Raw genomic sequence first — 19,508 nt, 5'->3', positions numbered from 1 at the left:
GAAAATTGCTGACCTGATTCCAAAGACCTGAATTATTTTAGTAGATCTTTTCTTAAAAGAAAACAAATCTCCTACATAACTATAATAAAACCTTCCAAATCAAGAAAATAACACCTATGCAATAGGAACTTCTAGTTCTCATCTCTATTGGTGTTTCAGGGATAAGTCCTAAACATACCCTTAATCTCCCAGTTCTCTACACTTCAGAGATGTCATGAGACTAAAGCCTTCAGGATCCCAAAGTATCATAACTGCCAACACACCGATGTTAAGAAGAAAACAAGGTGATGGGATGTTGAAAGAAAAACAGAATCTGCTAACATCTTCCCAGGATTTTGTTCTTGTTTAGAGAGAAAAGAATAACACTTAGAACACATGATTATAAGTATGAAAGTATACATTAACATTTGCCTGTAAGTTTGAAACACAAAGTAATGAGAATATTTCACATCTTTCGTGTTGACACAAACAAGAGGAATGAATTCTAACTCTTTCTCTTCATTCCTCCCTAATGCTGATCTTCTCACCATTTCTCTACAGGGTAGGGCTGCTCTTAGACACAATTTCTCTCATTTTCCAACCCAAACCTCAAGCAACTCTAGATGACACTCAGCAAAAAGAGTTTTTCTGCCCTCTTCCCCTTGCTCCTTCTCTGTTCTTATCACTATGAAGACAAGAAAGGCCTCTTTGGACTCTATTTTCTTTCACTTCTTACCTGCATTACATACAAAAGAAGGAAAGTCTGAGACTGGCTCAGCAAAGTGTGATGCTTTGTATTTAGAAATGCAGAGGACAAACAGCTGCATGGTGGCTTATTGATCACTTTACTGTTTCACACTGATAACACAGTACTAACTCAGTATTAGGTAATGATTAGCACTTGCGAAAGCCAATCTGAGTGCTACACAGTATAAAGATAGCACATACATTTGTGCAGTAAAACTCGGGAAACTTTTAATAGAGGTTGGATATTCGCTGGATATTGAGGGAATGTGGAGATACAAGATGGGAGGTCAGAGAGAGCACCCCTGGTAATGAGAAAGGGGTGAACGAAGCCCAGAGGAGGATGAGTTACAGAGAACAGCATCATAGCAGCCGCAAGGTCTGCTCCTCATTATACAGGAATGAAGCGGAGCTGGTATGAGGGTGGCACGTGGCTGAACCCACTTAAAATGAGGGTGGTGTCGATGTCCTTTAGGTCAACCACGGATTCCAGAGTAAATTTCTGTAAAATGCTAGTCAGGAATAAAAATAGCTCCATGCGGGCCAGGCCTTCCCCCATACAAATTTGTTTTCCTAAAAATAACACACATAGGTGATTTGATCCCAGAATATTGTTTAGAACTCTCACAGAAAATATGCAATAACTATTTGACATATAATTGAATAGGAGGAGGGTTGGAAGGATGGTTAGAGAGACAGAGGTTGGATATACTTTCAATCCACCAAATAGCTTAAAGGGAAACTTCCATTCAACAAATATTTATTGCATTCAGCTCTATGTCAACCACTTCATTACATATTCCCACATTATAATTGCTCTTTTCCATCTCCAGTTTCTATCCGACTTTGCAGAAACACCTCCACTCTGCTTGTGCAGGCGGGTTGAGAGGAAAAGAAGTGAAAAGAGGGACCTCATATATCTATATTTTCCTTTCCACCTCTGGCACCAAATTCAGCCAAATATTTCTCCTTCATGTACTATCAAAAGCACAAGTCTAAATGTGTCACTCTCCCACCGTAAAATAGTAAATGTCTCTCTCCCACCTGTTTCATGAGATAAGGTCCAAATGGGTTGAACTGGTTCTTCATACTTTGTTCCCATCTAATGTTCCATATCATTCCTGCCCTTCTTCACTGCTACGCTACTGTACTGTCTCCTCCCAGTGCTAGCCATATCCATGCTTCTAAAATATTGAGATACATTTGATTTACAATGTGGTGTTAATTCCTGGTAAACAGCAAAGTTATTCAGTTTTTATATACATATACATAAAACTGAATATATATAAAATATATATTCTTTTTCACAGTCCTTTCCATTATGGTTTATTATAGGATAGCGAATATAGTTCCCTGTGCTATACAGTAGGACCTGTTTAGCTATTTTGCATAGAGTCATTAGTATCTGCAAATGCCAAAGGCATAACTTATCCCTCCCCCACCCCCTTTTCTCTTTGGTGACCATATGTTTGTATTCTATGTTTATGAGTCTATTTCTGTTTTACAAATAAGTCCATTTGTATCATATTTTAGACTACACATTTAAGTGATATTATGTGGTATCTGTCTAGCTCTTTCTGGCTTACTCACTTAGTATGATAAGTTCTAAGTTCATCCATGTTGCTACAAATGGCATGATTTCATTCTGTTTTTATAGCAGGGTAATATTCCATTGGGTATATATGCCACATCTTCTTTAATCAATGTTAATGGACATTTAGGTTACTTTCTCATCTTGGCTGTTGCAAAGAGTCCTGCTATGAACACTGGAGTGCATTTATCTTTTTGAATTAGAGTTTTGTCAAAATATATGCCCAGGAGTGGGAATGCTAGATCAGATAGTAACGCTGTTTTCAGTTTGTTAAAGAACCTCCATACTGGGGGTAGTGGCTGCTGTTGTTGTTGTTACTGAGAAAAGAAGAAGGCAAAAATGTACTCTGGAAATTAGAACACATTCGAGGAACTTACAGATCAAGCAAGCAAAGATTAACCCAAAAAAAATGTGCACAGGAAAAAGATAATGTGCATTCATTGGTAAGTACACACTGAATATTCATAAAAATGGTCATTCTCTAAATGCTGGCACAGCTCAGGGTCATCTCCAGCCCGCCTCCTTTTTAAAAAAATTTCATTGGACTATAATTGACTCACATGTTGTGTTAATTTCATGTGGTATATTGGGTTTCTCTTAAGAGAAGTTCATTTCCTCACAGTTCTGGAGGATAGACATCCACGATGAAGGTGTTGGCTGTTATGATTTCATCAAAGGCCTCGCTCCTCAACTGGCAGATGGCTATCTTCTCACCATGCCCTCATGTTGTCCTTCCTCCATACACTCACCTAGCCATACACACCTTTCATCAATCTCCAATGCGCCATGAGGTTTCTAGCTTTGACTCGTGCTTTTCCATTTGGTTAAGGTGCTCTTCTCCTAAACTTCCTTCAGGACCCATGTCCCATATCACTTCCTCTTTATGATCTTCACAGGCAATAGAATCTTTCCCTATCTGGGTTTCCTCAGAATTATATTCACGCTTCAACTGAAGCATGGATCACCCTGAATCATAATACTCCATTTAATTATTTTTCTGCTCTGCTAAAATGTATGCTTTTGAAGGGAGGTTTCAGTCCCTGACATCTTGGAACATACGGAGCAAGACCCAAAGCAGGCATCAAAAGCCATCAATTGCATGTTTTCTAGCTTTTTCATTTTGGCAGAACTGGGTCAGACTTTTCCCAGACTTCTGATACTGGGGATGTATGATGGGGTGGAAAGTGCATGGCATTGGGACTGGTGCTCAGGATCATGGACAAAAAGCAATTCCACCAGCTCCAGAGTGAACACCATTGAGTTCCAACCATGCCCTGAATGGTATCTTGTCCCCTAAAGTACCTAAGGAAATTAATGTTCATTACCTGTTGAGAAAGGCATGAAGTAGTCACTCTCCTTAAAGTTGCCACTCTCATCCAGGAAGTGGCCAGGGTCAAACACCTCTGGGTTGGGGAATTCTTGGTCATCACGTAGCACAGACGTCAGTGATGTTAATACAGTTGTGCCCTGGGATGAAAATGAAGATAAACTTTGTTATAAAGAAGTCATGAAGCTGGAAGAAATGTTGCAAATCATTTAGTCCAATCTTTTGATCTATAGTTGAGGGGTCCCAGGTCTAAATAAGGGCAATGGCAATCCCAGACAGACAGGCCAAGTGCAAAAGGGGGATGAGCTTAACATCAGTGGCAATGACGTTACTCAAGTGGCCTCCAAAAGCATTTGAAAGACTGAGTACATGGTCACTTGTGTGCTGACATCTGAATTCCCTGTATTTATCACAATGTTTGGACACTGTTCTCTGTCCCACCCTTTGCTCTATTTCATTACTTCAGTTTTACACATATCTCATGTGTATTTACCGTTTAAAATGGAAGCCTCTGTTGGCTCTTGAAGTCAGATGTATCTGGAAACTGTTTATAGGGCTTTTGAAAGGAGAGGTCTGATCTGATTAAAAATAACAAAAGGAAAAATCCATACACACAGAAACAGATCAGAGGTTGTCAGGGGATGGAGGGACGGAGGACTGGGCAATGAGTGCTTACTGCGTGAGGCATTTCCTTTTGGAGGGATGAAAATGCTCTGGTATTAGAGAGTAGCTACGGAGGCACAACATTGTGAAGGCACTATGTTGCAGTGAATTGTCCACTTTAAGATAGCTAAAATGGTAATTTTCATATTATGTGTGTTTTACCACAATAAAAAAGAAAATTTGCCCAAGAGAAAATATAACTTTGTAGATAATATTATAAATACACTAACAACTGCTGAGTATTTATCTTGGGATGGAAATTTGTTTCTCTCAGTTTAAAATGTGGGGGAACACTTCACTATGGATGCATTCTAGGTTTAAAAAAGTGAAATTATAAAATTAGAAAAACTATCATTTTTCAACATTTCAAGTAAAGATCATCAATTAATGCTACTACGCTTGTTGGATGAATGAGTTAGGAAACAGTGTATTCACAAGGTCTTTAAAGTACTATGCTAGAGATATTTTTTATTAACCACCTGTGAGAACTAGAACCTCAACAAAGGAGCAATATGCACACACATTCCTTAAAAACGGACTACCTCAGCATCACTGATAATGGGACAAACTGACATTACATGTCTTCAGCCAAACTGTGATGCAGTAAGACATACACAAAATCACATATGTAATTTTCTTGTGAAATACACAGAACTGGAATCTAATCTCAAGGAAACAACCACACATGGCCAGACTGAGGAACATTAAACATAATAATTGTCCCAGTTTTTCAAAACTGTCAATGTACTAAAATGAAATAAAGGAACAGGAACTCTTCTTGAAAACAAGGGACTAAAAGGCACAGACAATCAAATTAAATACCTGTGTCTTGATTGGATACTAGATGTACCCACAAAACAAACAAACAAAAGAAAACAACACAAAAAACAAGTTTTACAAGATATTTTAGGATAACTAAGAACATGTAATTATAGCATATATATGAGATAAAACTATGCCATAGATGATAATTCCCTTAGTGTGAAAGCTTTATAGATAAAACTTTGTAGATAAAGTCCTTGTTCAGGTACATACTGAAGTACTTAGATGTTAAGTATCATAGAAGACTCATAGATATGCAGTTAAAATGTAGATATATACACAAATTTCATTTATGTTAGATACATCCATTTTATGCTTAAATACTATTTAAATTTAAAAATATTTTAAATTCAAAATTGGGGGGTAATTCTACCCTTTATCATATTTAAGGTCTATAATTTTACTTTTAAAATTATTGCCTTGTATATTTTAAAACAAATAATACAGAGAGTTTCCCCCAGGGTGCAGTGGGTTAAGAATCCAATTGCAGAAGCTCAGGTGACTATGGAGGTGCAGGTTCAACCCCTGGCCTGGCACAGTGGGTTAAAGGATCTGGCATTGTTGTAGTTGCTGTGTAGGTCTCAGCTGAGGCTTATATACAGTCCTTTGGCTGGCAAATGCCATATGCCACAGTTATAGCCATTAAAAAAATACAAATAAAAATTCAAGGAGGTCCCATCGTGGCTCAGCGGTTAACAAACACAACTAGTATCCATGAGGATGTGGGTTCAATCCCCAGGCCTCGCTCAATGGTTAAGGTCATAAGCTGTGGTGTAGGTAGCAGATACGGCTCGGATCTGGTGTTGCTGTGGCTGTGGCATAGGCCAGTGCTCTGATTAGACCCCTAGCCTGGGAACCTCCATATGCTGCAGGTACAGCCCTAAAAATATTTAAAAATAAAAATAAAAAAATAAAACAAATAGGAGTTCCCTTCGTGGCTTAGTGGTAATAAACCCAATTAGCATCCATGAGGATGTGGGTTCGATGAATGGCCTTGCTCAGTGGGTTATGGATCCAGTGTTGCCATGAGCTGTGGTGTAGGTCACAGATGCAGCTCAGGTCCTGCACTGCTGTGGCTGTTGGCAAAGTCCTGCAGCTGTAGGTCCAATTCGACCCCTAGCCTGGCAATTTCCATATGATGTGGGTAAGCCTTTCAAAAAGACAAAAAAAAAAAATAGATACAATAAAAGAAAAATAATAGTACAGAAAACTGTTAAAGATTTTAAAAGGCACGTATCATCAAAAAAAAGGTATATTTTCAGCCAGTGGTGTCAGGACAAGCGGATATCCATAAAGAAAAAAAATGAAGTACAATCATGACTTCACATCCTAAGCACAAATAAACTTTGTACTTAGGGATCATAGGCCTAAATATAAAAGTAAAAAACTTATTAAAAGCACAAGTATTTTAATAACACATGCTGGAAAAGAAATATGACACAAAAAGCACAAGTCATAAAAGAAATAATGAATAAACTGGACCCCATCAAAACTGTAAACTTCTGCTCTCTGAAAGACATTCTTAGACACCAAAAATAGAAAGAAAAAGATACACACTGGGAGTAAAGACCTGCAACACTTAGGCACAATAAACAGATAGCATACAAATATATAGAAAGAACCGTAGTAATTAAATAACAACATTTCAATAAAAACAGGACCATTATAATTTGAGAAAGCATTTACCGATGAACACACACGAATAACCAATCATTACATGAAAAGAAGCCAGGAAGTTTCCTTGTGCTGCAACTGGTTAAGGATCTAGCGTTGTCACTGAAGCAGCTAGGGCTGCCGCTATTGTACATGTTTCATCCCTGGCCCTGGAAATTCCACATGCCACAGGATCAGTCAAAAAGAAAAAGCAAAGAAGCCACATATCATCATTCACTGAGAAAACAGAAATAACACAAAATGTAATATCACTAAACAACCACTGCAGTGTCTTAAAATTTAAGACCGCTAACAACAACGAGAGGACCTTGAGCAACTGGAACGCTCAGGTGTGCTAGTGTGGGAATGTAAAAGGTCACAGCCACACAGAAAACAGTTTGGCATGTTTTTCAATAAAGTTAAACATTTAAGCCACAATTCCATTCCTCAATATTGACCCAAAAGAAATGATAACTTAGGTTGGCACAAAAACCTGTATGCAATTATTTGTAGCATCTTTATTCAAAGAGCCCAAAACTGGAAATAACCCAAACATCAATCAATTAGTAAATGAATAAACAATTTGCTTTACTCCGTATGATGGACTGCCCATCAACAAAAAGGAATAAACTAATGATACATGCAATAACAAAGATAAATCTCAAACACAGTCTGCCACATAAAAAAGAGACAAAGACATGAGTTAATGACAGCTTATTTCCTTTGTGTCACCTTCTATTATATTGCACTCTTGAACAGGCAAATCTGTAGGCCAAAAACAGACAAGTGGTTACCACCAGCTAGAATTAGGGGAAATGCATCAGCTGCAAAAGAAGAATAAGAGAACTTTTGGAGGTGAGGACAATGTTTTATCTTAGTTGCAATGATAGTTCACATATTATTCAAAACTCTTTAGACTCTACTCTTAAAAAGGTGAATTTTCTTTGACATAGCTTATATCTCAAGTAAAAAATTGAGGAATATATTAAGTTACAAAAAGTATATATGGTGAAAAGGAAATCAAATCTAACGATACAAACCCCTTTAGACTTTCCAAACATAACCATTCCCACCAACTAGTTATATGTCCTTCTAGAGATATTAAGCATATCTGGCAGAAAATCTTACACACATTTATGCCCCTTACCACTTTCTTCTTTTTTTTAACCCAATGACAAGCATCTACTGGATCATGATATTTTTCTTCAATAAAATGATTTGGATATTGTCCCATATCAACATACATACATCTGCCTTTTTCATGTGTCATAATGCAAATGTGCCATTGCACTACTAATGAACATTTAGATAGGTCAAGCTTTTTTTTTGGTCTTTTGTCTTTTTAGGGCCACACCCAGAGCGTACAGAGGTTCCCAGGCTAGGAGTCCAATCAGAGCTGTGGCTGCTGGCCTATAACACAGCCACAGCAATGCCAGGTCCGAGCCATGTCTGCGACCTACACCACAGCTCAATGCAACACCAGTTCCTTAACCCACGGAGCTAGGCCAGGGATTGAATCCACAACCTCATGGTTCCTAGTCTGATTCATTTCTGCTGCACCACAACAGGTACTTCATCAAGATATTTTTTTACCACAAGTAATAATGCAAGGATGAATTTTTTGGACATTCCTTCTTTAGCATTTGCAGTAGATGCTAAGAATTTCAATTACTGCAGTACAATACACTATATTGTATTTTTAATAGATATGACTGAACTGTCCTCCAAAAATAGATGTACTTATTTATAATCCTACCAGTGGCACTTGAAAGTTCTTACATACAAATAGTCTCACCAATACAATGTTTGTTTAGTGTCTGACTTCATCTCTCTGACAGATGAAAATAGTGTCTCATAGTTTTTACCTCGTATTTTGCATATGTTACCTGATTTAATACTTGCCACATTTTATTTAAGTAAACAAGGTTAGCATTAAGAAAAGTTCACAAATGTCTTTATCAGGACAGGAATATTTACACAAAGTAGTATCAATAAGAAATTTAAATTGTTCAAGTGAGGTTTAGACCACCAAATGAAATTGCACCAAACTTACATTGCTTTTAGTTTTCCAAGTTTTTTTATATTTTTTATTTTTTCTCTTTTGTCTTTTTAGGGCCACACCCGTGGCATACGGAGATTCCTAGTCTAGGGGTCTAATCCGAGCTGTTGCAGTGGGCCTACACCACACCTACAGCAACGCCAGATCCAAGCTGCATCTGCAAACTACACCACAGCCCATGGCAATGCCAGAGCCTTAATCCAATGCGTGAGGCCAGGGATTGAACCTGCCACCTCATGGCTCCTCATCAGATTCATTTCCATTGTGCCAAGAGGAGAACAGCAGTTTTCCAAGTTTTTAGTGCTGCGTAATTAAGGATGAGGAATTTCTAAACTCATATTACAGGGGGAAAAAAATAAAAACCAAAAAAACCTTAGATCAGTTCTAACACAGTAGCCTTGAGTGATCCATGGCTATTTATACTGAAATTAAAGTTAAATATCCTGCTGTATAGCACCGGGAACTAACTCTAGTCACTTGTGATGGAGCATGACGGAGGCTAATGTGAGAAAAAGAATGTGTGTGTGTGTGTGTGTGTGTGTGTGTGTGTGTGTGTGTGTGAGACTGGGTCACTTTGCTGTATAGCAGCAAGTTGACAGAACACTGTAAACCAACTACGATGGAAAACATTACAATCATTTCAAAAGATAAATTAAAGATAAATAAAAGTAAATAACCGTTAAAATTCAGTTCTTCAATTGCACTAATCACATTTTAAGCACTCACTAGGCAATGTGGTTTGTGGCTACCACATGGGACAACACAGATACTCAGAATTCCCTCTTCCCAGAAGATAGCAGTAGTAATTTCAATCTTAATAAACTCACAAACCCTTTCCCTTCAAGGTAGAATGTCTAGTTATCTGATTTTTATACATAATAAGATAACGTATGCAGGCTTCGAATGGGAGTAGTTTGTAGGATACCAACTAGAAAGTCTGAATAAAAACAAACCATATGTTAGAAAGCAGGGGAAAGCTGCTGACAAAAATTAGGCTCAAGATTCCAGAGCTGGAAGAAACCTGGAAAGGTAAACCAGCATCTATAATCAACTTTTGACTGTGTTAATATCTAATTCGGAAACAGGAGGTGTTATGTAATTCTGTCAGCCTAGTGGAGGAAGGAGGAATGCTTTTGGGAAGAAGATAAACATCATCTGAGAAAGTATTTTTTTTCTTACGTAATATCTGAGCTTAGGCAAACTAATTAGGCATGAGAAAGATTGCTAAGTGAACACAAAAAGAAGAGAGAAGGGGTAATTATACACACACACACACATATATATGCATATTGTTATACATGGAAAATTACCCACCTAATTTTTGAGGCCAACAGTACCTTCATATCAAAAGGCTGAGAAAAAATGCAGACCAGTCTCTTCTGACATAAATACAAAAGTTCTCAATAAAAGTAGCAAACCAAATCCAGCTAGGTGTATGTGACAGAGACAGACATGGAGAGACAGAGAGCAAAGATAAGAAGAGGCAGAGAATCCATCTGATGAAATTGATACACATTTATGAAAAAAATTATAGATTGCCAAGATCAGGGGAGAGGGAGAAATGATGAGTTGCTAACCAGTGGGTATAAACACATAGTGATACAAGATGAATAATTTCTCCAGATCTGCTATACAACATTGTGCCTATATTTAACAATAATATATTGTACATTTAAAATCTGCTAGGATTTTAGTAAATTTTAGTAAACTTAAATTCTAAATGTAATTTAAAATAATAAAATCTGTATTCTCAAAACAAGAAAATTACATTTTAATTTTCTTAATTAGGAAAGTACCAAGTCACTACGATCTCTATGAGAAGGGAGAAGTAGGAGTAGTTCCTAACTCATTCTATAAGGCCATCATTACCCTAATCCCAAAACCAGACAAAGATATTGAAATGAAGGAAAACAATAGAACAATGGCTCTCAGGAACATACATGTAAAAATCCTCCACAAATAGTAGCCAATCCAATCCAATAATGTATAAAAAGAACTATATACCACAAGCCAGTGATATTTATCCCATGTATGCAAGCTAGTTGTACACCTGAAAACCAATTAACACAATCCATCGCATAAACAAGACAAAGAAGAAAAATCAGAAAAGAAGAAAAGTAGAAGAAAAATCAGCCCACATGCTGATTATCAAAAGATGCAAAAAAAAGCATTTAACAAAATATAATACCCATTCATCATAAAAATTCTCAATGAACTATGAATAAAGGGGAACTGCCACAACTTAATTTAAAAAAAAAAAAAAAACACCTAGAACTAACATCCAGTTTAGTGATAAACCCAAAGCTCTCCCACTAAGAACGGGAATGAGACAAGGAGGTCTCACCTCACCACTGTTTTTCAACATCATAGTAGAAGTCTTAGCTAAAGCAATAAGACAATAAAAGGAAATAAAAGGTATACAGACTGGGGAAAAATTAATAAAACTGTATTAGTTTGCTGGTGACATGATCATCTATGCAGAAAATCCAAAAGAAATGAACACTTTTTCTGAAACTGATAAGGGAGTATACCATGATTGCAAGATACAAAGTTAATACATGGAAATAAATTGCTTTCATATATACCAGCAATGAACAACTGGAGATTAAAATTAAAAGCATAATGCCACTTACATCAGCAGTGAAAAAATTAAAAGAGTTGTAAATCTAACAAAATAATTGTAAGATCTATGTGAGGGAGATCACAAAATGCTGATGAATAAAATAAAAGAATCAAATGTATGGAAACTTTCCATGTTCATGGACAGAAAGACTTCATATTGTCAAAATATTAGCTCTTCTCAAATTATTCTATCAATTACATGCAATCTCAAACAAAATCCCAGAAAATTATTATGACAATAATGACAAACTGATCCTAAAGTCTATATGGAGAGGCAAATGATTCAGAATAACCAATTCAATATTGAAGAACAAAGTTAGAGAACTAATGCTACCCAAATTCAAGACTTAATTTAAAGCTACACCAGTCAAAACAGTGCAGTACTGATACAAGAATAAACAAGAAGATCAATGGCACAGAATATAGAGTTCAGAAACACACCAACATAAATATAGTTGACTGATCCTTGACAAAGGAGCAGATGGCAATATAATGTAGTAAGACAGTTTTTCAAAACTGTTGCTAGAACATCTGAATGCCTGCAAGCAAAAAAAAAAAACAAAAAAGGATATTATACCATTCACAAAATTAACCCAAAATGAATCATAGATCTAAATATAAAATGCAAAACTATAAAACTCCCAGAAGAAACACAGGAGAAAATCTAAATGACCTCAGGCTTGGCAGTGACTTTTCAGAGGCAACATCAAAGGCACAATTTATGAAAGAAAGAACTGATAATCTAGGCTTCATTAAATCAAAATTTTCTGCTCTTTAAAAGACATTTTAAAGAGAATGAAGGAGTTCCCAGCATGGTGCAGTGGAAACAAATCTGACTAAGAACCATGAGGTTGCAGGTTTGATCCCCTGCCTCCTTCAGTGGGGTAAGGATCTGATGTTGCCATGAGCAGTGGTGTAGGTCACAGATGCGGCTTGGATCTGGCATTGCTGTGGCTGTGGCAAAAGCTGGCAGCTGTAGCTCCGACTGCACCCCTAGCCTGGGAACCTCCATTTGCTGCAAGTGTGGCTCTAAAAGAAGGCAAAAAAATTAAAAATTTAAAAAATTTAAAAATACAAAGGCCATAAAGAAAGTCAAAGAAGGACAGTATTTAATGACAACAGGATCAAGAAGAGGATATTACACTTGTCAATATATATGACCCTAACGTAGGATCACCCAAATACATGTAACAAATACTAACAGACATAAAAGGAGAATTCATGGGAATACAATAATACTAGGGGACTTTAGCACCCCATTCACATCAATGGACAATTCCTCAAGACAGAAAATCAATAAGGCAACAGAGATCATAAATAACACAATTAATTGATAAATTCAGGACATGACAGCCAACAAAATCAGAAAATACATTCTTCTCAAGTGCACATGGAATATTCTCAAGGAGAGACCACATACCAGGGCAAAAAACTAGCCTCAACAAATTTAAGAGTATGGAAATTATTTCAACTATCTTGTCTGACCACAATGGCATGAAACTAGAAATCAACCATCAGGAAAAGAAATGAGAGAAAAACTGACTACATGGAGATGAAACAACAGGCTTCTAAAAAACCAATGGGTCAATGAGAAAATCAGAAGGATCATTTCAAAATGCCCCAAGACAAATGACATTGAAAACATGACCATTCAAAATCTATGAATGTCTCTAGACCAAACACTCTCTGACATAAACCACAGCAATATCATCTCAGATCCAGATCCTAGAGTAATGACAATAACAACAAAAATCAACACATGGGACTTCCTTAAACTTAAAAGTTTCTGCACAGCAAAGGAAACCCTAAACAAAATGAAAAGGCAACCCACAGAATGGGAGAAAATCTTTGCAAATCAAACAACTCACAAGGGATTCATCTCCAAAATTTAGAAACACCCTCTGCAGCTCAATGCCAAAAAAACAAACAACCCCATCAAAAAATGAGCAGAAGATCTAAACAGACAATTCTCCAAAGAAGACATATGGATGGCCAAAAAACACATGAAAAGATGTTCAACATCACTCATTGTTAGAGAAATGCAAATCAAAACTGCTATAAGGTACCACCTTACACCAGCCAGAATGGCCATCATCCAAAAGTCTACAAACCATAAGTGCTGGAGAGGGCGTGGAGAAAAGGGAACCCTATCACATTCTTAGTGGGAATGTAAATTAGTGCAATCACTGTGGAAACCAGTATGGAGATTCCTCAGAAAACTAAAAACAGAATTACCATTTGATACAGTGATCCCACACCTGGCTATCTATCCAGAGAAAACCACGACTCAAAAAGATACATGTGGAGTTCCCGTTGTGGCGCAGAGGTTAACGAATCAGACTAGGAACCATGAGGTTGCGGGTTCGATCCCTGCCCTTGCTCAGTGGGTTAACGATCCGGCATTGCCGTGAGCTGTGGTGTAGGTTGCAGACACGGCTCAGATATGGTGTTGCTGTGGCTCTGGCGTAGGCCGGTGGCTACAGCTCCGATTCGACCCCTAGCCTGGGAACCTCCATATGCAGCGGAAGCGGCCCAAGAAATAGCAACAACAACAACAACAAAAGACAAAAAAAAAAAAAAAAGATACATGTACTTCAATATTCATTGCAGCACTATATACAGCAGCCAAGACATGGGAACAACTTAAATGTCCATCGACAGAGGAGAGGATCAAGGAGATGTGGTACATTTACACAATGGAATATTACTTGGCCATTAAAAGGAAAGAAATAACGGCATTTGCAGCAACATGGATGCACTTAGAAATCATCATGCTAAGTGAAGTTAGTCAGTAAGACACAAACATCATATGCTATCACTTACATGTGTAATCGAAAAAGGACCCAATGAACTTCTTTGCAGAACAGATACTGAAAAACTTACAGTTTCAAAAGCAGACAGGTGGGGGTGGGGGGATGGGCTGGGGCTTTGGGATAGAAATGCTATAAAATTGGGTTGTGATTATTGTTGTACAACTATAAATGTATTAAAATGCACTTAGTAATTATAAAAAAAAACAAAATCTATGGATGCCTCAAAAGCAGTTCTTAGAGGGAAGTTCATAGTGATACAGGCTTTCCTCAAAAAACCTAAATTTAGCAGAAGGAAAGAAACCATAAAGACCAAAGAGGAAATCATTAAAAGAAAGATTCAGAAAATAGAAAAAAAAATCAATAAAACCAAGAGCTGGGTCCTTGAAAGGGTAAACAAAATTGACAAACCTCTGGACAGGCTCACCAAGAAGAGGAGAGAAAGAATTCAAACAAACAACATGAGAAAGGAAAAAGGAGAAATCTCAACAGATATGCAGAAATACAAAAAATAAAAAATAAAAGAGAATGATATGCCCACAAATTCGACAACCTAGAAGACATGGACAACTTTCCAGAGATGATACTGAATCAAGGAAGAATAGATCAATTAAACAGACCATCACTAGAAATTAAACTGAATATATAATAAACATACTCCCTACAAACAAATGTCCAAGACCAGTTGGCCTCACAGGCAAATTCTTTTTTTTTTTTTTTTTTTTTTTTGTCATTTTGTCTTTTCTAGGGCTACACCCGTGTCACATGGAGATTCCCGGGCTAGGGGTCTAATCAGAGCTACAGCTGCCAGCCTATACCACAGCCACAGCAAAACCAGATCTGAGCCCTCACAGGCAAATTCTACCAAACATACAAAGGAGAACTTATACCCATCCTTCTTAAACTTTTCCAAAGGATTGAAGGAGATGGAACACTCCCAAAGATATTTTATGATAACAAAACCAGACAAAGACACTACCAAACAAAGTTATAGGCCAATATCTTTCATGAATATAGGTGCAAAAATTCTCAACAAAATTTTAACCAACCAAATCCAAAAATACCTAAGAAAGATCCTACATAATGACCAAGTGAGATTCATCCCAAGTTCACAAAGATGGTTCAACATATACAAAACAATCAATGTCTACAGCCTAAGAAAGCTCAAAAACCACATGACCATCTTAATAGATGCAGAAAAAGCATTTGACAAAATCCAACATCCATTCATGATTAAAAACGCTTACCAAAATGGGTATAGAGGGAACATATCTTAACATAATAAAAGCCACCTGTGACACACAGCCAATATAACCCTCAATGGAGAAAAGCCGAAAGCCTTCCCACTAAAACTGCGAATACGACAAGGATGCCCACTCTCACCACTTTATTCCACATGGTGTTGGACGTCCTTGCCACAGTAATCAGACAAACAAAATGAATAAAAGTTTTTAAAGTGGAAGGGAAGAAGTAAAACTGTCATTCTACGCATATGTTATGATACTATACAATGAAAGGAATCCAAACAAAAACTACTTGAGAGAGATGGGACTAAGATGGTGGAACAGAAGGACCGGAGCTCAACTTCTCTCCTAAAAACAACAAAATTCACAACTAATGGCTGAGCAATCTTCACTCAAATGGACCGAAAACCTTAAAAAAGATATCCTACTCCACGAGACAAAGAGGAGGCACAACAAGAGGTATGAGGGGTGATTTCATGATAAAAACAACCCCATACCTCCCAGGTGGGAAGCCCCACAGACTGGAAACTAACTGGTTCACAGAGACTCACCTACAGGAGTGAGAGTTCTGAACCACACATCAAACTCTCACATGTGGGGATCTGGCACTGGGAGAAAGAGCTCCGGAGCATCTGGCATTGAAGGCCAGTGGGACTTGTGCACAGGAGCTCCACAGGACTGGGGGAAACGGAGAACCCATTCCTATAAGGTGCACGCAGACTTTCAGGTTCACTGAGTCCCAAGGCAAAGCAATGTCTCCATAGGAATCTGGGTCAGAGCTGACTGCAGTTCTTGGAGGACATCCTGGGAAAACAGGGGTGAATGTGGCTTATTATGAGGGAAGGACATTGGATGCAAAGCTCTCAGGAACATTCAGCACTGTGCATTTCTCAGGAGGTGGCCACTTTGGGAAAACCTGGCCCCACCCATCAGTCAGTGCTTAGAAGCCCCAGGATAAACAACAATCCAGGTGGGATCACAGACCCACCCCTCAGTAAACAGGCTACCTAAAGACCCCTCAGGCGCACAGCTGCCTCTAATCCCATCCAGAGACTAAGCCCCACCCAGCAGAGGGATTAGAATAGGCTCCTCCTACCAGGGGGCAGGCATCAGCCCCTCCCATCAGGAAGCCTACAGCAAGCCCCTATACCAACTTCAGCCACAAGGAGGACAAACACCATAAATACAAGAGGCTACAACTCTATTATCTGTAAAAAGGCCACCACACCAAAAACCTATAAAAATGAAAAGACAGAGAACTATAACTCAGATGAGGTAGAAAGGAAAACCCCCAGAAAAACAGCTAAGCCATGAGGAGATTCTCAGCCTCCAAGAAAAAGACTTTAGATTGTTGATGCTAAAGATGATGCAAGACATTAGAAATAAACTGGAGGCAAAGATGGATAACTTACAGGAAACACTGAGCAAAGAGATATGAGATATAAAACTTAAACAAGAAGAGATGCAAAATACAATAACTGAAATTAAAAAATCATTAGAAGTAGCTAACAGCAGAATACAGGAGGCAGAAGAACAAATAAGTGAGGTGGAGGACAGATTAGTAGAAATTATGGATGCAGAACAGAAAAGAGAAAAAAGATTGAAAACAAATGAAGAGAGTCTCAGAGAATTCTGGGACAACATTAAACGCAGCAACATCCATATCATAGAGGTGCCAGAAGGAGAAGAGAGAGAGACGGGGACAGAAAAAATATTCCAAAAGATAACAGCCAAAAACTATCCTAACATGGGAAAGGAACCACCCACTCAAATCCAGGAAGCACAATGAGTACCATATAAAATAAACCCAAGGAGGAACACCCCAAGACACATAATAATCAAACTGAGCAAAATTAAAGATGAAGAGAAAATCTTGAAAGCAGCTAGGGAGAAGAAACAAATAACATATAAGGGAACCCCGATAAGGCTATCGGCAAATTTTTCAACAGAAACTCTGCAGGCCAGAACAGAGTGGCATGATATACTCAATGTGATGAAAGGAAAAAATCTCCAACCAAGATTACTTTACCCAGCAAGGCTCTCATTCAGATTTGAAGGAGAAATAAAAACCTTCACAGATAAGAAAAAGCTGAGAGAATTCAGCAATGCTAAACCAGCCTTACAACAAATACTAAAGGAACTTCTCTAGGCAGAAAATAAAAGACAGCAACATGAAACAAAAATTCCACAAATGACAAGGCTCACCAGTAAAGGTATACATACAGTAAAGAGACGAAATCATCCAGGCACGATTACACCACCAAAATCAGAAATCATGAGAAGAGGTGGGTACAAATGCATGACACTGGAAATGAACTTGCAATTAAGAGAACAACAATGTAAAACAATCTCATATACGTATAGACTCATATCAAAACTTCAGAGTAACTGCAAATCAAAAGTCTACAACTGATACACAAACAAAGAAAAATCAACTCAAATACAACACTAAAGATAGTCATCAAACCAGAAGAGGAGAGAGCAAAAGAAGAAGTAAAGCAAAAAGAGCAACAAAAACAAATCCAAAGTAATTAATAAAATGGCAATAAGAACATACATATCAATAATTACCTTAAATGTTAATGGAATAAATGCCCCAACCAAAAGACACAGACTGGCTGAATGGATACAAAAACAAGACCCATATATATGGTGTCTTCAAGAGACCCACTTCATGTCTAGGGACACATACAAATTGAAAGTGAGAGCATGGAAGACAATATTTCGTGCAAATGAGGATCAAAAGAAAGCTGGAATAGCAATACTCAGACAAAATAGACTTTAAATTCAAGAATATTTTAAGGGACAAAGAAGGTTATTGCATAATGATCAAAGGATCAATCCAAGAAGATATAACAATTTTAAATATCTATGCACCCAACATAGGTTCACCTTAAAAGGAGAAATCAACAATAACACAATAATAGTGGGGGACTTTACCACCCCATTTACAGCAATGGACAGATCATCCAGGCATAAAATCAGTAAGGAAACACAGGCCCTGAATGATGCATTAAACCAGATGGACTTAATAGATATTTATAGAACATTCTATCCAAAAGCAACAGAATACACATTCTTCTCAAGTGCACATGGAACATTCCCTATGACTGACACGTCCTAGGCTAAATCCAACCTTAGTAACTTTACGAAAATTGAAATGATATCAAGCATCTTTTCCGACCACAACGCTATACGACTGGAAATCAACAACAAGAAAAAAATCTGCAAAAAACACAAACACATGGAGACTAAACAACATGCTCCTAAACAACCAATGGATCACTGGAGAAATCAAAGAGGAAATTAAAAAATACCTAGAAGTCAATGACAACAAAGGTATGAAACTCCAAACCTACGGGATGGAGCAAAAGCTGTTCTAAGAGGAAAGTTTATAGCAATACAATCCCACCTCAGGAAACAAGGAAAAGCTCAAATAAACAAGCTAACTTTACATCTAAAGCCACTCAAGAGAGAAGAACAGACAAGACCTAAAGTTTGTAGAAGGAAAGAAATCATAAAGATCAGAGCAGAAATCAACAAAATAGAAACAAAGAAAACCACAGAAAAGATCAAAGAAACAAAAAGCTGGTTCTTTGAAAAAATCAACAAAATTGATAAGCCCATAGCCAATCTTATCAGAAAAAAAGAGAGACTCAAATCAATGAAATTAGAAATAAGAAAAGGAGAAGTAACAATAGACATCACAGAAATACAAAGGATCATAAGAGACTACTATATGTAACTATATGCCAATAAAATGGAAAACCTAGAAGAAATGGACAAATTCCTTGAAAACTACAATCTTCCAAGACTAAACCAAGATGAAATAGAAAAGATGAATGGACCCATCACAAGAACTGAAATTGAAACTGTGATTAAAAAACTTCCACCGGGAGTTCCCGTCGTGGTGCAGTGGTTAACGAATCCAACTAGGAACCATGAGGTTGTGGGTTCGGTCCCTGCCCTTGCTCAGTGGGTTAACGATCCGGCA

General features: G+C 37.6%; 1 protein-coding gene across 1 annotated transcript in view; it reads right to left on the bottom strand.

Annotated features, from left to right (window-relative positions):
• The window catches only part of LOC100624435 (cytochrome P450 2C42-like), a 53,759-nt gene continuing 34,633 nt past the window's right edge, over positions 383-19,508 (bottom strand). Inside the window, 2 exon segments of the mRNA XM_021073709.1 lie at positions 383-1,296; positions 3,640-3,781. Coding sequence (XP_020929368.1) covers positions 1,115-1,296; positions 3,640-3,781 — 324 coding nt within the window. The 3' untranslated portion in view covers positions 383-1,114.

This window comes from Sus scrofa, chromosome 14, assembly GCF_000003025.6.
Source record: "Sus scrofa isolate TJ Tabasco breed Duroc chromosome 14, Sscrofa11.1, whole genome shotgun sequence".
Classification (NCBI taxonomy): Eukaryota; Metazoa; Chordata; class Mammalia; order Artiodactyla; family Suidae; genus Sus; species Sus scrofa.
The sequence above is the reverse complement of the archived record's forward strand: the minus strand, read 5'-3'. Positions and strand labels throughout refer to the sequence as shown.